Source organism: Oncorhynchus keta, chromosome 5 (genome assembly GCF_023373465.1).
Source record: "Oncorhynchus keta strain PuntledgeMale-10-30-2019 chromosome 5, Oket_V2, whole genome shotgun sequence".
NCBI lineage: Eukaryota > Metazoa > Chordata > Actinopteri > Salmoniformes > Salmonidae > Oncorhynchus > Oncorhynchus keta.
The window spans coordinates 12,748,699-12,774,189 of NC_068425.1; the positions used below are offsets into that span (position 1 = coordinate 12,748,699).

At 45.2% G+C, this 25,491-nt stretch overlaps 1 protein-coding gene across 1 annotated transcript in view; it reads right to left on the reverse strand.

Annotated features, from left to right (window-relative positions):
• Positions 1-1,076: 1,076 nt before the first annotated feature.
• Positions 1,077-25,491, reverse strand: part of LOC118365782 (protein tweety homolog 3-like) — a 67,224-nt gene continuing 42,809 nt past the window's right edge. The window contains exons 8-14 of the mRNA XM_052518741.1: positions 22,450-22,505; positions 21,118-21,210; positions 20,057-20,149; positions 13,059-13,195; positions 10,872-11,048; positions 10,119-10,197; positions 1,077-4,766 (exon numbers count right to left, since the gene is read on the reverse strand). Of these exons, the coding sequence (XP_052374701.1) occupies positions 4,596-4,766; positions 10,119-10,197; positions 10,872-11,048; positions 13,059-13,195; positions 20,057-20,149; positions 21,118-21,210; positions 22,450-22,505 (806 nt within the window). The 3' untranslated portion in view covers positions 1,077-4,595. The remainder of the gene's footprint in view (positions 4,767-10,118; positions 10,198-10,871; positions 11,049-13,058; positions 13,196-20,056; positions 20,150-21,117; positions 21,211-22,449; positions 22,506-25,491) is intronic.

Below are 25,491 nucleotides of genomic sequence, written 5' to 3' on the forward strand. Positions count from 1 at the left end.
ATCGAATATCGTAAGCATCATTAACCATTTACATGTAAGACCAAAATAAGATAATCTGATATGCATTGTTGTCTCCATGCATACTTAACGTATACCCTAAAGAGTTACCAAAGTTCACATCTGGAGCGAGATACTAAATGGACCTTCCAAACTGATGACAGTGCAGTGAGTGGCCAGAAGGAATGGACAGCTGCTGAGTTCATCTACTTCTCCAGCTGTTCACTTATCATCATCCTACAATCCAGGAAGAAGTGTTGACCAGTTTTCTTTGTTCATACTATGTTGGAAGAACACGTGACAAAACCGATTTGATTTAAAAGGATTTGTTGGACATTTCTGGCATGTTTGTTAAATTCATGTATCGTAAAGGCTGAGTCCCTAACGTCACATTTGTAGTAAAATGGTATGAACAAAATACTAGGATTAAAGTACTTAGGCTCATGATCATTCAGGATTGAGGGACCATTCACTCATCCATCCCCGTTCCCATCCCTCCAACCCCCCTTAGACGAGACAGGACACCAGTCTTGGAGAGACAGCAGCTGCCTGACGTTCTGCCCTACAGGAAGGAGACAATGCTGGACGCCTGTCCTGTTTGTGACACTGGCCTCTCGCCTGCCGTCGGCCCAGTGAGGTTACACAGACAACACAGCCTTTCTCCTCCAGTCAACAGGACATCCAGGCCTATAGCCTTTCAATCTGCACACTACAGAGAACAATAGCACAGCCCAGAAATACATTTCAGCTATATTACTGCCTGTAACAAAGCCTGCTGTGTTGAATATCAAAATACTTGTATCAAACAACCATCACCTCAGATTACTATAGCGCAGATATATTTACTGAGACACTGTGCAGTTCTGCTGCTGCCTAGTGCTACTAGTCACAATGTCAGCCAAGTGGAGCAAGAAATCTTATCTTTGTTCACCATTGGTAGCTGCCCATAGGCTACATTATTTTACAGTGGAAGCCTGAGTTAAAATCAAACTCTCATATAAATCATGCATTTCTGTCCATTTGAAAACAGTTATAATCAACATGGTCTATTCTTCACTACATGTAAAGACAAGTCAGGGTTCAACAGTTAAGGTTGGTTTAATTTCAAAACACTGAGTTCAAGCTCAATAAAATCACAGGTTTAACATGTACAATATTTTAGTAATTGCTTTAAAATAATATGAAAACAAATGAGTAAATCAACAGGGAAATGTTATCAAAACAAAGCAATGAAAGACAAAAACTATATCGTATTCCCATTAAAAGCAACAAAAATGTTCCGCTTGCTACACATTGTAATATATGCAATGAACACTAAAAATAATCAATGGTAAATTACTTTTTTTTTTAATGCAGCAAAAAAGATTTCATCACAACGACAAAAAGGAAATGTCAACTTCACCAGCTCATTTAGCAAACATGTTTTAAAGGGATACTACAGCATTTTTGTAATCAATCCCTTTATCTACTGCCCCATAGTCCGATGCACTGGTATATTCATTTTGTTTGTCTCTGCGTGCAGTTTGAAGGAAGTTTCTAACTAGCATTAGTGCATTTGCTAGTAGATACCATACACTTCCACTCATTCAGCTATCGCTAGTTAGCATTGGCTCGCAGATCTACCTCCAACTCATACTGGATGCAGAGACGGTGGTCTATTAGTCCTTCTGACTCTGGGGAAGTAGATAAAGGGCTTAATAGCCAAAATCCCGAAGTATCCCTTTAAAGTCTGTACATTGGTCTAGCATTACAACATTAACAAAGAGAATATGACTACTCTAAAAACAGTAAAAATGCATCGTTACTATAATAAATGGTCTTTCACACAGAGAATAAAACAATTAATTTTCAGTTCAAAATGTAGGGCTCATTCTCCTCGTTTGGTTGCTCAGGCAACCGCAGTGCTGTGAACTGTACAAACAGGCCTACGTGAGACATTGAAAAAGATCCTCGTCAAGGTAAGGTGTTGTGTTTGGTTATTGGCACAGTCTGAAGAAAGGACCACACCTCTCATATTGATTACAACGCAGAACGAAGGGGCGCCAAGAGAAGCGTCGGTAGCAACAGCGTGCAACAATATTTCACTCTACGTTTTGAAGGGGCACCATGCTTTAAGAGTCCACAGGAAAGCAGGATGTTCTTGCTGAAAAGGTAAATGGTACAAGGGAACCCGTGTCACCACAGCATTCCTTCAATTCACCCATTGTGAAACAACTACCGCAGTTGTATTTTTTTCTCTCTCTCCAAAATCATTCTTTATGCTAAAACACATCTTTGTGACCATGAAATGCTGGTGCATTAGGACGTCCATTTTGCAGTTGTCTTGGCTGTTGTAACATGCATAACTGTATACTAGAACACATGAATTCTACACCTCTTTAGAAGAAATACATACTAATACATGTACACAGCCTTACTGGTTGTAAGGTGATGTTACAGTCTGTGACTATATCCATAGGGTTCAGCAGAGGAGAACTGTGCGAGGCGGTCAGAGATCTGTTGGGAGGACAGGAGACTGGCAAGCAAACACACCGACCACTGTACGCAGACGAACACCAACACCAGCACAAGATACCTGGCTAATAGAAGAGCACTGCAAATGATCTTTTAAATGAGTCTTATAATGGTGGAGGAAAACTCCTCTTTTGTTTGGTCTCTCAGCAACCTGGAACCAGTCCTCATATCTGTGTGTTGAACAAAAAAAAAGCTTGTGCTTCTGTTAGTTTCAAAATGTTTCCTCTCCTGGTCTGAAGTCTCCCGGTTTGGGAACAAAACCTTCCCATAGAAGTGTGAACCTTTTATTAAGCATATCCTCAATTGACCAAACTCTTGGATGTAATGAGAATTACAGTTCTGATAACAGCGGTCTGTGGTATTGATGAGAGGACAGCGGGTCCCGCCGTTCACAGCTCCTCGTCTTCAGTGAGCTTCATCTGTCTTTTCAGTTCACGTCATCCAAGAGCAGACGCTGGAATCGAAAATAAACTTGATTTTTTTCCACAGCAAAACTCTCCAGTTCAAAATCCATATAGCTTCAGTCATTTTTCAGGAATAGTGGCATACTGTATCACTCCCCCTGGGGGAGGGGAACGGGGACGGGACAACAGCCACAAACATGCAGGTCAGGACTAATGTAAGAGTTAAGAGAGCCCAGTCTTTTCCAGTCATAGACCTACTACTAAGACATTATGAAACGAGATAACTGGTCCCACTCACAGTCTGAGACAAATGCAATAACAAGCTGATGTCTACGTGGATAAGAAATCAGCGGTCTCAGCTGGTTAGACGGTAGTAATGATATATCAGTGTGATCTCGTCAGACACGTGGATTGAGAGAACGGATAATAACACTGATGTTAATGCCCTTTCCTCGATCCGGCGTTCTACTGGTCGTGTTGCCAGTCCTCCAGATAACAGGATTACATGAGGAACTGAGATGTTTCACTATGATGAAGAACACTCACACGGAATGCTTGAGAAACACTGGTCTTTGTCTTTCAGACATATCATGGCCATAGTATTGTTGAGGTACATCCGGCCGTTGAGGAACCGTGCCTGGATCCCAACTTGCTATGACAGAGGCCTAGTTCTGTAAAAGGGTGTGAGAGAACAGTAGTTTCTAGGCCTTTCCACAGCTCTCTGTGTAAGGCATTGCTCAACATCTCCTACAGCAATGAGAGAGAGAGAGAGGGAGAACAGTACGTAGCAACATATTGAACAAAATCACTATCAATAGTCATCAGTGCTAGATATTCCCATAACTGTCTCAGTCCTCACCAAAGCAATGGCAGTTTAGTTTCATTATCTCGTCAGGTGTTCTCTCCTTCACAGCACCATAACCAGTGGTTTTTGCAGTGGTTAACATGGAGACCATTTGATGGTGGATGTCTCTTTCATACAATATCAAATACAGGAAGACTCCACAAGTGGCAGACAAATAAAACCAAAAGATGTTGTATATCCTCACGTAAGACAATATCACTCCGTTCAAGATTATATTTGGTGGACTGAGCAGACGGAGGAGTGGAAAAGGAGCAGAGATTGTTCACGAAGAGCTGGAGGCCAGTTGCCTCATTAGTCTGTATTGTCCCTGGGCCCCGAGGGTGGCCCAGCACTGAGGCGAGGCGGTGGCAGGGGAACAAGGGCCACCACTCAGTCAGTCCACTAGCAGCCCATGAAGAAGATGACAGAGATCACACAATGCTGGAAATAACCTCCCATGCAAGGTTATCACCCTGCACTGGCTAGCTGCTCCGCTGTGGCCCAGCTCAGACTGGCCATCTGGAAACATCATGAAAGGGCCTACGGAAAACATTGTAATGACGACAGAACTATTTACACGATGCGTCTGCTTTGCGCGTTCCTTTCTTTGCTCTGCCATCAAGCACACTTCAAATGACATATTTGGCTCAGATGTTTGAAGTTGTTGCTGGGGGAGAGGGCTAATAAGAGCGAAGAGGAAAGGAGATGGGGACTGTAGCCTGGATGAGGATGGCGATGACGTCACAGAGATGTTGAGGGGCATTGGAGAAGAGTTTCCAGAGACTAGGTGGTTCCACACTGGCGTGTCTGTTGGTCGGTCACGCCCCCGGTGTTGTCTAGAGCTGCGCCGCTGGGTGATGTGGTGGGCGGTGTGGAGTGTGCTGTCGTGAGTGGTGTGCCGATTCGTGTTCTTGGTGCTGTGATGGGTGCTGTGGAGGTACGGGGGTGGAGGTACTGGGACCCGGTCCGCTGTTGGCCAGGTACTTGGCCCTCATGCTGGAGGTGTACTGTTGAGAGAAAGAGACATGCAGGCGTAACAAAACAGCATGTGATGACCCGTGTATTCACAGATAAAACATTTTCATTCAATAGAGAACTACACAAAAATTGAAAAGTCATGAAAGGGCCTCTGGAAAACATTGTAATGAAGACAGAAGTCTTTACATGCTGCCTCAGGGGTGTATATTTGATATGTTCTATGTTTGAAAGTGCACATCTTTTCCCTGACATCAAAAAAGCATGACTAATGTAACAAGCTGAGAACAACAGGTCACCTTAACAAATCAATAGAGAGTGTTTGGCTGTGAGGGCTGGAGAATGAACAAGCTCCACACATCACAACACCAACAGAGAAAAAATTCAGTGTCCATTAATTCATTTTAAATTGAGTCACTGAGCAGAGTCCATTCGCGATACAGCACCGGGGCTTTGCATTGTGGGAATGTCACCCTGGGAGTCATTTGGACAGCCTATTGTGGACACCTAGGATCAGCAATATGTTCAGAATATCTCAGATTCCCCTACCCTCAGATTTGGCTCTGAACAGTCTGTGTGTGAGATCAGAAATCTACCTACAGTATCAACCTATATACTATAGGTAGAACCTGTAGGTAGATACTAGTGGTAAATACTGTAGGTAGATACTAGTGGTAAATACTGTAGGTAGATACTAGTGGTAGATACTGTAGGTAGATACTAGTGGTAAATACTGTAGGTAGATACTAGTGGTAAATACTGTAGGTAGATACTAGTGGTAGATACTGTAGGTAGATACTGTAGGTAGACACTAGTGGTAGATACTAGTGGTATATACTAGAGGTAGATACGAGTGGTAGACACTAGTGGTAGACACTAGTGGTAGACACTAGTGGCAGATAGTAGTGGTCGATACTAGCGGTCGATACTAGCGGTAGATACTGGCGGTAGATACTGGCGGTAGATACTGGTGGTAGATACTGGTGGTAGATACTGTAGGTAGATACTGTATGTAGATACTGTATGTAGATACTGTAGGTAGATACTAGAGGTAGATACTGTATGTAGATACTGTATACTAGGTAGATACTGTAGGTAGATACTGTAGGTAGATACTGTATGTAGATACTGTAGGTAGATACTAGAGGTAGATATTGTATGTAGACACTAGTGGTAGACACTAGTGGCAGATAGTAGTGGTAGACACTAGTGGTAGACACTAGTGGTAGACACTAGTGGCAGATAGTAGTGGTCGATACTAGCGGTCGATACTAGCGGTAGATACTGGCGGTAGATACTGGTGGTAGATACTGGTGGTAGATACTAGCGGTAGATACTAGCGGTAGATACTAGCGGTAGATACTAGCGGTAGATACTAGAGGTAGATACTAGAGGTAGATACTGTAGGTAGATACTGTAGGTAGATACTGGAGGTAGATACTAGAGGTAGATACTAGAGGTAGATACTGTATGTAGATACTGTATGTAGATACTGTAGGTAGATACTAGAGGTAGATATTGTATGTAGACACTAGTGGTAGACACTAGTGGCAGATAGTAGTGGTCGATACTAGCGGTCGATACTAGCGGTAGATACTGGCGGTAGATACTAGCGGTAGATACTGGTGGTAGATACTGGCGGTAGATACTAGAGGTAGATACTAGAGGTAGATACTGTAGGTAGATACTGTAGGTAGATACTGTAGGTAGATACTAGAGGTAGATACTGTAGGTAGATGCTGTATGTAGATACTAGAGGTAGATACTGTAGGTAGATACTGTATGTAGATACTGTAGGTAGATACTAGAGGTAGATATTGTATGTAGATACTAGTGGTCGATACTAGTGGTCGATACTAGTGGTCGATACTAGAGGTAGATACTGTAGGTAGATACTGTAGGTAGATACTAGCTGTAGATACTAGCGGTAGATACTAGAGGTAGATACTGTATGTAGATACTAGTGGTAGATAATATAGGTAGGTACTAGTGGTAGATACTGTATGTAGATACTAATGGTAGATACTAGTGGTAGATACTGTAGGTAGATACTAGTGGTAGATACTGTAGGTAGATACATTTAAACTAAATTCCTGACATTTAATCCTGGTAAAAATTCCCTGTCTTAGGTCAGTTAGGATCACCACTTTATTTTAAGAATGTGAGATGTCAGAATAATAGTAGAGAGAATGATTGATTTCAGCATGTATTTCTTTCATCACATTCCCAGGGGGTCAGAAGTTTACATGCACTCAATTAGTATTTCGTAGCATTGCCTTTAAATTGTTTGACATGGGTCAAACGTTTCGGGTAGCCTTCCACAAGCTTCCCACAATAAGTTGGGTGAATTTTGGCCCATTCCTCCTGACAGAGTTGGTGTAACTGAGTCAGGTTTGTAGGCCTCCTTGCTCGCACAAGCTTTTTCAGTTCTGCCCACAAATGTTCTATAGGATTGAGGTCAGGGCTTTGTGATGGCCACTCCAATAACTTGACTTTGTTGTACTTAAGCCATTTTGCCACAAATTTGGAAGTATGCTTGTTGTCATTGTCCATTTGGAAGACCCATTTGTGACCAAGCTTTAACTTCCTGACTGATGTCTTGAGATGTTGCTTCAATATATCCACGTAGTTTTCCTTCCTCAATATGCCATATTTTTTTGTGAAGTGCACCAGTCCCTCCTGTAGCAAAGCACCCCCCAAACATGCTGCCGACACCCCTGTGCTTCACGGTTGGGATGGTGTATTTTGGCTTGCAAGTCTCCCCCTTCTTCCTCCAAACATAACGATGGTCATTATCGCCAAACAGTTCTATTTTTGTTTCATCAGACCAGAGGACATTTCTCCAAAAAGTACAATCTTTGTCCCCATGTGCAGTTGCAAACCATAGTCTGGCTTTTTTATGGCTGTTTTGGAGCAGTGGCTTCTTCCTTGCTGAGCGGCCTTTCAGGTTCTGTCGATATAGGACGCGTTTTACTGTGGATATAGATACTTTTGTACGCGTTTCCTCCAGCATCTTCACCAGGTTCCTTTGCTGTTGTTCTGGGATTGATTTGCACTTTTCGCACAAAAGTACATTCATCTCTAGGAGACAGAACGAATCTCCTTCCCGATATGACGGTATGATGGTACCATGGTGATTATACTTGCATACTATTGTTTATACAGATGAACGTGGTACCTTCAGGTGTTTGGAAATTGCTCCCAGTTCTACAATTTTTTGGCTGATTTATTTGGATTTTCCCATGATGTCAAGCAAAGAGGCACTGAGTTTGTATTTCAAGGCCTACTTTCATCGACAGGTACACCTCCAATTGACTCAAATGACGTCAATTAGACTATCAGAAGCTTCTAAAGCCATGGCATCATTTTCTGGAATTTACCAAGCTGTTTAAAGGCACAGTCAACTTAGTGTATGTAAACTTCTGACCCACTGGAATTATGATACAGTGAATTATAAGTGAAATAATCCGTCTGTAAACAATTGTTGGAAAAATTACTTGTGTCATGCACAAAGTAGATGTCCTTACCGACTTGCCAAAATAATAGTTTGTTAACAAGAAATTTGTGGAGTGGTTGAAAAACGAGTTTGAATGATTCTAACCTAAGTGTATGTAAACTTCCGACTTCAACTGTACCTATCTACCGTACCTACCTACCCATCCATCTATCCAGTGTATATATAGTATGTTTCTACATGGGAAAGTAAGGGCTTATCATACTGTACTTAGAGATAATAAACCATACTGGAATTGGGTTGGGTTGTCACATCTGTGTACATTACAATGTATTTATTGAAAAGGAAGGAGCAGACACAAAACCAGGTGCACTTGCAGTACATACTCTGTGAAAGGAAGTGACAGGTTTACAGAACAAACAGGACTTATTCCACTTGCCTATAACTCCTATAGAATATACATGCCATTCAGCTTTTATCCAGAGCGACTTGCAGTCATGCGTGCACCTATGATCATCAGCGTTGCCAGCGCCATGCTCGGCCAACTGGATATAACCAGACGTTATATCCTGCACACGGTTGTACTGAAAAGTGGCCTTGCCAGCTCATCATGACTTTCAATGGGAGTCTCTTAGACTTAGAGGTAAAGTGAGGTGGAGATCATCCCACTCCACACTCAGTAGCCATTCTACCCTTTATTGTGTTCATCTATGAGCTCTGAAGGCCAGGAGAGAGACGGAGACATAGGTGGAACAACCTGACAATAGCAGAAAGATGTTCTGGCTCACAGAAGAACTCAAGACTTCCAAAATGAACCAGTACAAGTCCTGGACCAGGGGAATCTCCTGGCAACAAACTGGATAAAGTTGTTCTCTTCTATAGTAATAAACTCGTTACTTTTTCAAAACCCGTCAATCCCTAAAAAAGTCCACTCAGTCATTCACAGTGTCCACTCCTTACCAGACCCTCCCTGGTTCAGGTGGAAAGGGGAATGCAACAGTCTGAAGGGCTCGGCAGACTGCAACGCAGTTACGTGAATGCCGTTTCCTGTCGGACGTCGGCTTAAATGTTCCTGAAAGAAAGGCCATGGTGGGCCTGGAGGCAGGACAAGAACGTGACGTGTACCACCTAAAACAGCTGCAGTGCTGGGGGATAGGAAGGTATGCTGCCCAAGGCCACAGTCGTTAGGTGAGGGGTCATACTAGCAAGACACAGGAGGGCAGTGGGGTGGCAGGTAACTCTGGATAGGGCGTGGGTGGTTGGGGTTGGGGTAGGGGGGGTAGACTTGGTTTGGGGGGAACACAGGCCAGTAAGTGAAGGTGGGTGGGTGGGTGGGAGGGGTGGGCATTCTCTGTACCTGTTAGCATAGTGGTGGTTACCAAAACGATCTCTCACTCGCCGAGGGCTTTAACTGCCAGCTGTTGCGGCTGTAACTGTCCATGTCGGCAGTCAAATACAACTGTGTGGGTTTGCAGGAAAGAAAACAACAGCGACAAGACAGTATAGAGAAGATGCACAGCGCAGAGTCTAGGCCCAAGCAGACACACTGACACCAAGGAGGGGCTCAGCCTCCAGGACAGGAGGGCGACCGGCCAGGGAGGACCAGGGACCACTGACAGAGGGATTCAGGTTGACTTACAACACACAACCTGTGGAGACTGGTAGCTAGGATCGTCATGTTGACTCTAGCTCTTACTGTGAGCCAAACTTGAATATGTCAAAATAAGAGGCAAAAACAAAACGCCGACTACACCGAGACATCAGTTCCAAGACCAGACCCCGTTGGCAGACTGTTTACTTTAAAACAAGATCTCGTCTGAAAGATCTTTCATTATCATCATTATCGTGTCCTACACAATGGCTGCCAAATGACCCAGTCAGTGGAGGTGTTCTGTCCATCAGTGTATAACGTAGACATTGGGACACTTACCGAGGGAGGAGGGGACTCTCTCTCTATCAGTGGGGTGTTCTCACACCGCGGGTTCTGGAAGGCATTGGCATTCTGGGTCCTGTGTAACAGAACAAACACACACTCCCAAGGTTAAACACAGGCGGGGACGGAACTACAGCTGCAGGACCTGCGCGCACACACACACACACACACACACACACACACACACACACACACACACACACACACACACACACACACACACACACACACAACTAACTGACCCTCAAAATATACTTTCCATGCCACAGAAGCACATACCCACATATACAAATAGTTCATGATACCATTTAAACCCCTACAGGCACCACAGACACAGAACCCCACAGAACATCCATGGCTGTACTGTACTGTACAATCCACCAAAACCAGAGTACCACCAAATCCCCTCCCCCAGGCCCCATCCTAAATCCTAAGAGGTCCATTCATAAGGCTGTTGGGTTTCAAAGAACCACAGCTGGAGAGCAACAGCTGCATCACTCATGGCCGCCAGAATGTGACCCTCTACGGGGGAGCAGAGCACCGCTCCTCTCTTTCTCAGCAGTGCCCTAAACGTGGAGACTGTGTTAGTACAGCCCTGGGTCACATGGTATCTCACATTCCTCAACCCTCAACACCACAGCCTGCTTTGAACCTTTCAACACTGAGAAAGTGGAGGGGAAGTGCACCCACCGCTGCCCAACGATTCTCTTTGAGACGAGTGTTTCCCGGGACTGGTGTTACTGTACTCACATGTACTCTGTGACGGGGGCGTTGCTGACGGTGTGTGCTGCAGCAGGGATGCTGGTCTCGCTGCCGTAGCTGCTGCCACAGCTGTACAGGCTGGGCATGTGGACGCGGTACAGGTTGTCATGGTTCTGCAGTCTGCCTCCGTGGGACACGGACTCCTCCTCGCTGTCCGCATCGTTCCTATAGAGACACAGAGAGAGACACTGCTGAGTCACACATCCACCAGGACACATACTACCAGGGTTGGCGTCAATTCCATTTCAATTCAGGAATAAAACAGAAATTCCAATCTGACTTCCACATTTTCTCATAGAAAATCATTGAGGAAAAGGCAACAGAAAACATGTCATACCCTAAGGATGCAGCACCCCCTGCTTGGACCAATTGGGATATTACATGTGACTAACACATTTCAGTTAATTACTAGAGTGCATGCCTTGGGCAAATCACTGTCATTTTGTAAGATCTCAGATCTCTATGGAAAGACGCATCATTCACCCAAATTGTCAAACTCGGGCTATTGCATGTGACGAACGTACAAACAGACAAGGACACATCCACAGTCCCATTCTCAATTTCATCGTGGGGGACAAAAATTGGAATGACAGTTTATTTCCAAAATGAAATGGAATTGACTACAACCCTGCAGAGTGACAAACGGCCACAAGGTGGAGCCCCTCTCCCACTGACGGGGAGAGCAGCAGCAGCAGCACAAAAACAGGCACATTCACAGTCACGTTTTGCATTCATCCACGGCCACGTTTCTCGTCAATTTCTTCACTGCCCAATGGGAGACGAAAGTGTGTTCTCTTTGAGAAAGGGAAATGAGCAAATCGCCACTGAGCTTAAGGAATAAAACCACGCTCCACTAAGATAAACATGTATTCAGTTTTCCACACAAATATTACAGATTGATCTGCTACAATACGGATTTGGTTTACTTTCTGTTCAAACAGGAGCTGTGATCGTGACTAGTGCAAGGGCACCACTGAAAGCCCACATCGTCACATTTCCCCCTGTAGCACAACGGTCAAGGTATAAAACATGGACCACAAAAGAAGACAAAAAAATAGCCCTTGTAGCGCTGCAGTGAATAGCGCTGATGATGATGATGATGACATGGTGGTGCTTGTCTCCCTCTAGTGTTCAACACACCACCCACAGCGTTCTCCTCCACACAGCTAATTAATGACATCATCCCATTCAGGGCAGCACGCATTCACCCATACAGAACATTACAAAGACAGAGTATGTAGTAGGGAGGGGAGGGTATAACTCATTTCCAACATTACCGTGTTCATATATAAAAACATACCAACGGAATGTTTTATGGCATTAAAAGCAGTAAAGCTTAATGTTGGGTTATTAAGAACTACATGCGTCATTAAAACAATGAGTTATTACTCAAACTGTCATTTAGAAGATGCATTCCTACGCAAAACCCTTTGCTGTATAACAGGAACAGCGAGCTGAGATCAAACTGCAGCACATAACATATTCGCCAGTATCCTCAGAACTCTGCTAATTACATAGTGGAGTTAAACTGGAGGCGTGGCCTGGGACAGCTAACTCTCATCTCTCTTACAAGGCATTATGATTCATCCTATCCATCTGCTGCTGATAGGGGCACCCAGCGGAGGGAAATCAGACGGATTTCATAAAGTACAACGTCAACCTCCAAAATTACACCACTCAAAGCTTTGCACGATTAGGGAGAGGGGGATAACAGGAAGTGATATTTCTGGGGAAGCAGCTGGGCCCTCCTGGCCAGGTCTGATGGAACACGCTGCCAGTGTTCTACACACTAGCAACGGAAGACTTAAAGCAGCTAACACATTTAGTCAGGGGTTTAGAAACTCTTCAGGAAAAAAACCCAGATTAAATTCTATAATAGTATTGTCTCTGTCTGTCTACAGGCAAATCATTATCATTTGAGTCATTTCTGTGTAATGTAAAAATGGGACTCAAGAGGCTACAGTTTGTGGTTCAGGCAAAAGCTCTATTAACTAATGTATGAGTTCTATTGGAAGCAATTCTAGATGGTTTCTCTAACCCTGAAATACTTAAAACAGTTTATTTTCTGAACCATTTTCCTCAGACATGGAACACTAAACAGAAATAGCATCGAGGTCCAATTGGACTGTATGTGGTACTGGAGGATAGTGGTGTGTACGGGAGAAGGGTTCTGACCTCTTGTTGTTCCAGGTGTGAGGTAGGCTGCAGACGATGGAGCTGAACATGAGAGCCGTGACGAAGGAGAAGAGCACCAGGTAGATCAGGCCCTCCAGTCCATCATAACACAAGCCTGTTATAGCCTGGACATAGTCCTGGAACACAACACAGCAACACAGTTAATAACACAAGCCTGTTAAAGCCTGGACATAGTCCTGGAACACAACACAAGCCTGTTATAGCCTGGACATAGTCCTGGAACACAACACAGCAACACAGTTAATAACACAAGCCTGTTAAAGCCTGGACATAGTCCTGGAACACAACACAAGCCTGTTATAGCTTGGACATAGTCCTGGAACACAACACAAGTTATAGCCTGGACATAGTCCTGGATAACACAAACCTGTTATAGCCTGGACATAGTCCTGGAACACAACACAGGAACACAGTTAATAACACAAGCCTGTTAAAGCCTGGACATAGTCCTGGAACACAACACAGCAACACAGTTAATAACACAAGCCTGTTAAAGCCTGGACATAGTCCTGGAACACAACACAAGCCTGTTATAAGCCTGGACATAGTCCTGGAACACAACACAAGCCTGTTATAGCCTGGACATAGTCCTGGAACACAACACAAGCCTGTTATAGCCTGGACATAGTCCTGGAACACAACACAGGAACACAGTTAATAACACAAGCCTGTTAAAGCCTGGACATAGTCCTGGAACACAACACAGCAACACAGTTAATAACACAAGCCTGTTAAAGCATGGACATAGTCCTGGAACACAACACAAGCCTGTTAAAGCCTGGACATAGTCCTGGAACACAACACAAGCCTGTTATAGCCTGGACATAGTCCTGGAACACAACACAAGCCTGTTATAGCCTGGACATAGTCCTGGAACACAACACAAGCCTGTTATAGCCTGGACATAGTCCTGGAACACAACACAGCACTGTTAACACACAACACAAGCCTGTTATAGTTAACAACACAAGCACAAGCCACAAGCCTGTTATAGCCTGGACATAGTCCTGGAACACAACACAAGCCTGTTAAGCACATAGTCCTGGAACAAAGCACAAGCCTGTTATAGCCTGGACATAGTCCTGGAACACAACACAAGCCTGTTATAGCCTGGACATAGTCCTGGAACACAACACACAAGCCTGTTAAAGCCTGGACATAGTCCTGGAACACAACACAAACACAGTTAATAACACAAGCCTGTTATAGCCTGGACATAGTCCTGGAACACAACACAAGCCTGTTATAGCCTGGACATAGTCCTGGAACACAACACAAGCCTGTTATAGCCTGGACATAGTCCTGGAACACAACACAAGCCTGTTATAGCCTGGACATAGTCCTGGAACACAACACAGCAACACAGTTAATAACACAAGCCTGTTAAAGCTGGACATAGTCCTGGAACACAACACAAGCCTGTTAAAGCCTGGACATAGTCCTGGAACACAACACAAGCCTCCTGGACATAGTCCTGGAACACAACACAAGCCTGTTATAGCCTGGACATAGTCCTGGAACACAACACAAGTTAATAACCTGTTAAAGCCTGGACATAGTCCTGGAACACAACACAAGCCTGTTATAGCCTGGACATAGTCCTGGAACACAACACAAGCCTGTCCTAACACAACACAAGCCTGTTAGCCTGGACATAGTCCTGGAACACAACACAGCAACACAGTTAATAACACAAGCCTGTTAAAGCCTGGACATAGTCCTGGAACACAACACAAGCCTGTTATAGCAACAGCCTGTTAAAGCCTGCCTTATAGCCTGGACATAGTCCTGGAACACAACACAAGCCTGTTATAGCCTGGACATAGTCCTGGAACACAACACAGCAACACAGTTAATAACACAAGCCTGTTAAAGCCTGGACATAGTCCTGGAACACAACACAAGCCTGTTATAGCCTGGACATAGTCCTGGAACACAACACAAGCCTGTTATAGCCTGGACATAGTCCTGGAACACAACACAAGCCTGTTATAGCCTGGACATAGTCCTGGAACACAACACAAGCCTGTTAAAGCCTGGACATAGTCCTGGAACACAACACAAGCCTGTTATAGCCTGGACATAGTCCTGGAACACAACACAAGCCTGTTATAGCCTGGACATAGTCCTGGAACACAACACAAGCCAGTTAAGCCTGGACATAGTCCTGGAACACAACACAAGCCTGTTATAGCCTGGACATAGTCCTGGAACACAACACAGCAACACAGTTAATAAAACAAGCCTGTTAAAGCCTGGACATAGTCCTGGAACACAACACAAGCACAGTTAATAACACAAGCCTGTTAGCCTGGACATAGTCCTGGAACACAACACAAGCCTGTTAAAGCCTGGATAGTCCTGGAACACAACACAAGCCTGTTATAGCCTGGACATAGTCCTGGAACACAACACAAGCACAGTCCTAATAAACACAAGCCTGTTATAGCCTGGACATAGTCCTGGAACACAACACAGCAACACAGTTAATAACACAAGCCTGTTACACAAGTCCTGGAACACAACACAAACCTGTTAAAGCCTGGACATAGTCCTGGAACACAACACAAGCCTGTTATAGCCTGGACATAGTCCTGGACATAGTCCTAACACAACACAAGCCTGTTAAAGCCTGGACATAGTCCTGGAACACAACACAAGCCTGTTATAGCCTGGACATAGTCCTGGAACACAACACAAGCCTGTTATAGCCTGGACATAGTCCTGGAACACAACACAGCAACACAGTTAATAACACAAGCCTGTTAAAGCCTGGACATAGTCCTGGAACACAACACAAGCCTGTTATAGCCTGGACATAGTCCTGGAACACAACACAAGCCTGTTATAGCCTGGACATAGTCCTGGAACACAACACAGCAACACAGTTAATAACACAAGCCTGTTAAAGCCTGGACATAGTCCTGGAACACAACACAAGCCTGTTATAGCCTGGACATAGTCCTGGAACACAACACAAGCAATAGCCTGGAGTCCTGGAACACAACACAAGCCTGTTATAGCCTGGACATAGTCCTGGAACACAACACAAGCCTGTTATAGCCTGGACATAGTCCTGGAACACAACAGCAACACAGTTAATAACACAAGCCTGTTAAAGCCTGGACATAGTCCTGGAACACAACACAAGCCTGTTAAAGCCTGGAACACAACACAAGCCTGTTATAGCCTGGACATAGTCCTGGAACACAACACAAGCCTGTTATAGCCTGGACATAGTCCTGGAACACAACACAAGCCTGTTATAGCCTGGACATAGTCCTGGAACACAACACAGCAACACAGTTAATAACACAAGCCTGTTAAAGCCTGGACATAGTCCTGGAACACAACACAAGCCTGTTATAGTGGACATAGTCCTGGAACACAACACAAACCTGTTAAACAAGCCTGTTAAAGCCTGGACATAGTCCTGGAACACAACACAAGCCTGTTATAGCCTGGACATAGTCCTGGAACACAACACAGTTAATAACACAAGCCTGTTATAGCCTGGACATAGTCCTGGAACACAACACAAGCAAGCCTGGACAGTTAACACAACACAAGCCTGTAGTCCTGGAACACAACACAAGCCTGTTATAGCCTGGACATAGTCCTGGAACACAACACAAGCCTGTTATAGCCTGGACATAGTCCTGGAACACAACACAAGCACAAAGCAACACAGTCCTAACAAACACAAGCCTGTTAAAGCCTGGACATAGTCCTGGAACACAACACAAGCCTGTTATAGCCTGGACATAGTCCTGGAACACAACACAAGCCTGTTATAGCCTGGACATAGTCCTGGAACACAACACAAGCCTGTTATAGCCTGGACATAGTCCTGGAACACAACACAGCAACACAGTTAATAAAACAACCCTGTTATAGCCTGGACATAGTCCTGGAACACAACACAGCAACACAGTTAATAACACAACCCTGTTATAGCCTGGACATAGTCCTGGAACACAGCAACAGACAAGTCATTTATAATGGTACCTGACATTATTTATGATCACAGTATGCACAGGGTGGTACAGTGCATCAGTCTCTTCAATTACGTGACGGTGCATGACGTTAGATCATTAGTAGATGTCATACAAACAGACATGTTGAAGTCTGAAGTTTACATACACTTTAATCAAATACATTTAAACTCAGTTTTTCACAATTCCTGACATTTAATCCTAGTAAATATTCCCTGTTTTACGTCAGTTGGGATCACCACTTTATTTTAAGAATGTGAAATGTCAGAATAATAGTAGAGAGAATAATTTATTTCAGCTTGTATTTCTTTCATCACATTCCCAGTGGGTCAGAAGTGTACATACCCTCAATTAGTATTTGGTAGCATTGCCTTTAAATTGTTTAACTTGGGTCAAAGGTTTCGGGTAGCCTTCCACAAGCTTCTCACAATAAGTTGGGTGAATTTTGGTCCATTCCTCCTGACAGAGTTGGTGTAACTGAGTCAGGTTTGTAGGCCTCCTTGCTCGCACAAGCTTTTTCAGTTCTGCCCACAAATCTTCGATAGGTGTGGGGTCAGGGCTTTGTGATGGCCACTCCAATACCTTGACTTTTGTTGTCCTTAAGCCATTTTGACACAACTCTGGAAGTATGCTTGGGGTCATTGTCCATTTGGAAGACCCATTTGTGACCAAGCTTTAACTTCCTGACATGTCTTGAGATGTTGCTTCAATATATCCACATTATTTTCCTTCCTCATGACGCCTTGTCAGGAAATGTGAAAAAATGAGTTGAAATGTATTTGGCTAAGGTGTATATAAACTTCCGGCTTCAACTGTATGTACAGATTAATGAAAACATTCTTGGCAAATGCTTTCGCTCTCGTCCGTCTTGGGCCGGTCCAAGAAGAACCTCTAGCGGCACAACACGAATGCGAATATATACACATTTTCCTTCCTCATGACGCCTTGTCAGGAATTGTGAGTCAGAAAAAATTAGTTGAAATGTACATACATACATACATACATACATACATACATACATACATACATACATACATACATACATACATACATACATACATACATACATACATACATACATACATACATACATACATACATACACACAGTAGGCCTGTATGACAGGACAGTGATGCAAATGTGAAGTTTTGCAATGCCTGCATACAATACCACTAAAATGGTCACAGATCTGTCTGCACATAGTTCAACTCCACTGTCTAGTAGGGCGTTACTTAGGTGCCAATACGGTTCTCACAATTCTATTATGTACTGCGGTTCGATACTGTGACGTTATTGCGAGTCGATCATTCAAAAATATTGCTGCTGCAGAGGGACAAGACAGAGCCATGAGAAAATGAATTGATCAAGTCACTTAAAAAAGTTGAAAACAAAATGGGCTCTCTATTTAAAAAGAAGATGGAGAACAAGCTATACTGGAGTTTTGGTGCAGGTACAGCCAACTAGCTCAAAAATAATATTGCGATATTGTGAAAACTATGAGCTATACCTTCAAAAAATAATAACCCGATATGTAACGGCATGGAACTTTCCTCTCATCACTGCAGTCTGGTTGCCATGTCATATACATGTATCTATGACAACTAGTGCACAGGCTAGAGGTTCACATCACGTCATAGAAACACAACTAACCTACCAAACAGATGCTACAATTTGCCTGTCTGCTACACAGGGTTACTGTACACAGCGCCCTATCTGACACACATGCTGGGGGGAGGGAGGTTAGACATGACTATTTAATGATACATCGCGTGGAGGAGTGAGAAAGCAGGCCAAGACGGTGCTGCTTCAGAGCCAAGCAAAGTACAGTCATTATCGAGAGGAAGTAGCGTGACAACATTTACATTTACATAACATGCGCAATACCCGGGAGTGCTATTCAACATGACCAAAGCAGAGTAAGTTGGGAATAATATTGGCCAGCTTTTAATGAAAACACTTCATGACGACCACTTCTGCTTCCTGCATTTGCACTGAGAGACGTCTTGGTTGTTCCCCCTAGGTACAGCATGTTTACATGTGATGTAGAGGCAGGCGCGTTACACCATCCTCCTGGGTCACGCTCAGCATGTTCAGAAAGAAATATACGATGCAGAACAAACATCCCTCTCTGTAGAAGAACAAACCACGTCAGCTCTATTCACGTCATGACATTTCTATCTGCTACTGAAAGTGGCCCTGGTTTAGGCCGAATGTAAGCTCCTGGGCTACTGCTTGATTGGCTCAGGAGTGGTGGGGATGAGAGTGGGAGTGACAGTAGGAACAGTGAGACCCAGACAGGGCACCGGCCACATAGGGGTTAACATGGGGGGACGTGAAGAGCTATCAGGGACGGCTGCTACTACAGATCAGAGAGATATGCAGCTCAGCCCAGGGCCCTTGCCACATAGGGGTTAACAGGGGGGGACGTGAAGAGCTGTCAGGGAGGGCTGCTACTACAGATCAGAGAGATATGCAGCTCAGCCCAGGGCACCGGCCACATAGGGGTTAACAGGGGGGGACGTGAAGAGCTGTCAGGGAGGGCTGCTACTACAGATCAGAGAGATATGCAGCTCAGCCCAGGGCGGCGGATGCACTGCAGGCAGAGAGGAGCATGTCTGAATACAGGGTTGAACCAAGAGCAGTGGAGCAGAGTTGAGCTCAGCTGAGCGGAGCACAGACGCACGTGCACAGGAGTGTGAACCGTGAACGTGGTCCTCTCCATCACACAGGCAGAGGGAAAGCCAACTGCGGGTCACACAACGACTCACTGGACCGCTTAGACACAGCTTGCAAACACATCTGCCAACATCATCGGACTGGACATGCACCGAATGGACCGTACATGCTAACAACCACATCCCAGAGAGGGATATGTACACATGTAGACCGTGACCACGCAACACAGAGACCATACGGCATCCCCTGTGGAGTAAGGACGTTAGCCATGGTCCCCCTGGTGTCCCAGGCAGGAAGGCAGCTCACCATGTGCAGGCTTCGGCAGTCCACCAGGGCAGTGAGCTGATGCAGGCCGATCTCTGTGGTGTTCAGCACCCCCTGGATCTGTTCTAGATTCCCCTGCAAGACACACACAAGCACACAAACGCTTTAAAACAGGGCCACGTCGACATTTAACACAGCAAATTAGGCCAGACCACTGTCTCAGTGAGTGTGTGCGCGAGTGTATGAGAGAGATACTGGCAGTACTTAATTTTGGTGTCCTACTTAAACTAGTAAAGAAGGTTGGTATGACGTTAACAAAAGTAGAGAGTCGGCGAAACTTTGAGGAAACACGCAAACCAGAACAGAGTCAGCAACCCTGACGCCTTGTGCAGACAGACTCCATGTTTTTAATGGTGCGCACCACATTCCATTGAAATGAGGGTACTTCCTCCGAAACCTCAAACTTAGGCTATACCGCCGTCTGTCTGCACGAGGTGTAATAACAAACCACGTCCGGATTCTCCTATGGACTGTAACGGCCGGCAGAGAACAGCGTCTGTCCAGAGCTCTATTTTAAATGACTAAATGGGACACGAGGGCTGGAGTTCTCAATCTCTGGTAGCCCAACAGTACATGAAATGTTCCCATGAACTCAGCATTTTCTCTCTTCACTCTGCCACTGAAGTTGGCCTGCCTTGCCTCTCTCGATTTTCCAACACGTCCCAAATGTCAGGCCTCATTTGTTGCTCTGTGCACACAGCGGAAAGATCAGCGCTGGACAATACAACACAGGGCTGTGCACAGAGGACGGCAGTGAAAGTAACATGAGCATAACGCAAAGGTGAAGTGCCAGCAGACCTTTTGTGGCCAGGTGCACTCGTCTCCTCCCTCTCTCTGCCTCTTGGTCCACTGGTTCCATTCAGTGGACTGTTCAACCCTTAGAACTGCTACAATGGTACAGCCGGTGTATTCAGACCAGGGGGAAAAGGCTGGGTGTGTTTGTGTGGCGTGACTGAGCCAGCAGGTTATACAGTAGTATCAGTGCTCTGGCAGGTGGCGTTCACAGAAGTAAAGTGATGGATGTCAGGAGTCAGGACGCTCACCTTAGTTTGGGGGTACTCTCTGGTGGCCGAGCGGAGCAGCTCAGACACGTCGTCTTGCATCTCCACTAAGGCTTTGTGGCTCCCAGACAACTTCTACAACACAAGAGGGGAAACACGACCGCCTGTATCAGACATGGCACCGAGTACTGCGCTACTTGTTCAATGTCTTCGGTAAGAAAAACTCCTGACCCGAACACAGAAAATGTAAAAAAACAACCCTGCTAACAAACTCTAGTCCTTTCTGATAGTCAAATATGTCCCTTTACGCTCAACCCAATGTCGGCACATTCACACCCTGGTACCGGTCAGATATGTTACATTCATTATGTATCAACCCTTTTTCTTAACAGACGTGCCTGTGATAGCTAGGCTGGGCTTGTGCTGCACTGAGAAGAGGAAAGAAATACTACAGTCCATTAAAAGCAGGTCACGGATAGGCTCTTATGGGCAGGGTCTTCAAATCACGTTAATATTTGACACTGGCAATGGCCTTAGTGGCCGTTTCGCAGTTGTACATTTAAACCTCCAGGAAAAGCTGACATTTGGCCTAAAAGATGAAAGGCACAGAGAGCGTGTTCTCTCTCTCTCTCCCAATAAGACTCCTCTCTAGTTGGACTGGTACAGTGAGTGTATGTCATATTACGATTTTTGTGACCCCCCCCAAAAAACAGTCTTGCAGCCTTGACCAGTATTCTTTGGACAAAAAGCTTTTCTGGGAGATATGTTTATTCACTAAGATCTATGTTTTGCGACACTTTAATTAGCCAATAAAAAGCTACAAAGTCTAAGTGGAAAGACAATATTTTCCCTCTGAAGTAGCGGTTGTTGACTAGTCTTACTCCTCTTAAGACTGTATTTTCAGCCAGAACAGGTTCTAATGACGTCATTTCCACCAACTTCGCCCGCTGGGTCCGAGGTGTTGGTGTGAAATGCTAATCTGGGACGGAAGTCCACAGAGGAATCTATAAAGGCTGCGCATGATCACCATCTCCCTTCCTTTCATCCAATGGGATCGCCTCATTTACACGCAGAGGTCATTCGGAGGTCATAGATGAGAGAGAAGATAAGTGCATACATTATACAAATGTACGTACGTGGGGAGACACATCAGCTAGATGAGTCACCTCACGGTTCAGCCTCATTAGATCGGATAAATTATAACCTGCATCAAAGGTACAGACTAGCCTGAATCACGCATATACTGTATACTGAAAAAGATATGAATACTAAACATGTTACAAAACCAACACATCCCTGGTGTCTGTGAGGCCTATATCAAAGCGCTTCGCTAAAATATGATGGCCAGTAAAACATCTGTTTGAAGTAGCCTACCTGTTGGAATGGGTTGGTTTGGCCCACACTGCATGTCATGTAGTACTGCAAAATGTCTGTGGAAAAACACACACAACAGGCCTGGATCAGATGATGTGAGCAGTACCGCAGACAACCTCAGTCTAGTTAGTTCTTGTAGTACGGTGACAGTCACTGCTACAAGGTGAATTGCATGAACACATTCTCACAGAGGCCATTATGTTTTCTCTCCAACCATTTCCCCTGTGAAAGCAGGTCCTTTAGAAGCTGCAGTATGTGGGAGCGGTCATTCACCACCATGGTGACTTACTGGATGGTATTTCTATTCCCTGACCTTGACATCCCATAGCCTTTAATATGCCACTGCCTGAAGCAGTGCCCAGCCTACTGAATGTCAGCTGGTGAACCCCATAACCTACAGTGATGTATGTAAATGTAAATGTATCATCTCAGGTCAGCTTCCCCAGAGACAGAGAGAGACTGGGTTATTTTTTGGGGTTGCTTTTCTGAAGGAGGGTGAATAAATTATCTTTGGGAGGGCATGCAGAGTAATCAATGGCTTCTGATTAGCTGGTGGCTTGTTTCGAAGAGGAGACCGGGGGCTCGTGAGGAGACCGGGGGCTCGTGAGGAGAGGAGACCGGGGGCTCGTGAGGAGACCGGGGGCTCGTGAGGAGAGGAGACCGGCGGCTCGTGAGGAGAGGAGACCGGCGGCTCGTGAGGAGAGGAGACCGGCGGCTCGTGAGGAGAGGAGACCGGCGGCTCGTGAGGAGAGGAGACCGGCGGCTCGTGAGGAGAGGAGACCTGCGGCTCGTGAGGAGAGGAGACCTGCGGCTCGTGAGGAGAGGAGACCTGCGGCTCGTGAGGAGAGGAGACCTGCGGCTCGTGAGGAGAGGAGACCGGCGGCTTGTGAGGAGAGGAGATTGGGGTTGCATCTCTAATGGCACCCTACCCTTCACCCTGGTCAATAGTAGTAGAGCACTATATAGGGAATAGGGTGCCATTTGGGACAGAACCTGGGTCGATGGGGCCAGTTCAGAGCTCCATAAACAATGCTAATGGGTTAGCTAGCAGCACGCTCAGGCACACTGTACCAGTAGGATTAACAGTATCCTGCTTTAGGGAACTCAATCTGGGACGGTGTGAGAAGGAGACATGTATTCTCACTCATGCAGTTTAATAAATAATGATATTTGGGAGTGTGTGACTCAAACACAGCACGGCAGAGGTTTGAATCAGAGTGGCTCTCCTTCTGGTCCCCAGTATTAATCACAGAGAATAGCACCAGCACCACCAACATAACACATGGCATCCTATTTCTGATGCCACACTGGCCTGTGACGTTCACTGATTACCACACAGTCAAGTGGGCACACACAGAGTGGTAGAGAGAAGAACAAGTCTGCTCTGGTTATGGATGCGCCAGCTATCTGCCATAGCTCCTCTAAACTCATAAACAGTGTAATTATGGCACTGACGAAGGAAATTAACTGCTCGTTCAATGATATCCTTGAGATGGCCAGATACAACAGGCTGAATAGAAGACCTCTCATTTTACGGCTGGTAATAGTGTATAAAGCAGCCAGTCAGAGATGACTGCAATAATTAGGTTTGGGATTTTACTACCACAACGGCAGAGTGATGTAAAAGAGAAACAACGGGCTAAAACATTCAGCAGAAAGCGGGAGAATAGAACAGCCTTTCTGTTGGGGCTCGGAAGGGCAGTAAAGACAGACATATTACAGCCAGCGAAGAACAACAGATAAGATGAAGAATGGAACCAGAGCTGCTGCAGAGTGAAGTATAACCTGTAGGGTTCATTTACGCGTGCAGTAATAAAACCAATGGCTTGTCCAGGACGGACACCTTCAGGTTTGAATTAAGGACAGAACGGAATAAAGGTAACGTAAAGGGGGACCTTTTCAAAGGCTGCCGTTTGCGAATTGAGAACAACAACCTTAGGGGCGGAAGGCAAGGTCATTCTTAGGGGTCACAAACATGTACTGGGCACCATGTTGAAGAGAGAGAGAGACAATTTAAAATCTCACAATGCCATGTAAATGTTCAGCTCCCTCCTCTATTATTCCTATTGAGAGTAGACAGAGAGGCATTCACAATGACAGGGTAGAGAGCTCTATTCTCTCCAGCAAGGACTTGACAATTGACTGGTGATTTAGAAAGAGGATGACACTAACTGGACACTAGTGTCTGGGGAAAAACTTTGTTAATCGATACAGTTACATATCAGGGTATTTTTGACCATGTATCGTTTTGACAATATGGCAAATATTATTTTTGTGCTAGTTGGCTGTACCTGCACCAAAACTACAGTATTTTTCCTTCATAGCTTCTTATATGAAAAATGTAGCCAATTTGTTTTCAGCACATTTTATTTCCATGACTGATAAAAACTTGTTTTCTCATGGCTCCCTTGTGAGAATCGCAAGGCACCTAAGTATCGTGATTATATCGTCCCTGGCAATTCCCAGCCCTACTGGTGACCGTGTTAAATTACGCAGTACTTATCCACAGATACCGTCAACTGCAGTAGAAACACACACACACACACACAGACACACACACAGCCTGCCGGCCTTCTTCTCGCACCATAACATGTCTCTCCTCACCCCCCTCCCCCACTGGTCTTACCTCATTCACACACAAACTACCCCACTGGTCAGTCATGTGTGCATACATTCTACGTATGGGTGGTCCCGGGGATCGAACCCACTACCCTGGCGTTACAAGCACCATGCTCTACCAACTGAGCTACAGAAGGACTTCACACACCCGTGGCTCCATCTCTCTCTCCTCATCATGGGACCAGATTGGCCAATTACGCCACGGGCCGTATTAGTCACTTAAAACGCAGCGCAGCCCGTCCCCCCTGGCTTGTCTGCCCGGCCACAGATGCTCTGGGGGTAATTTATTGAGTCCTATTACATGTTTGAGGAGGTAGCTCATGCACCCCAGCCCTGGTCCATAAATCTGAAAGCAATACATTTCACCAGTGGCCAGAGAATAGAAACAGGTTTATCTCTCTCCCCAGGGTGGGATGGGGGATT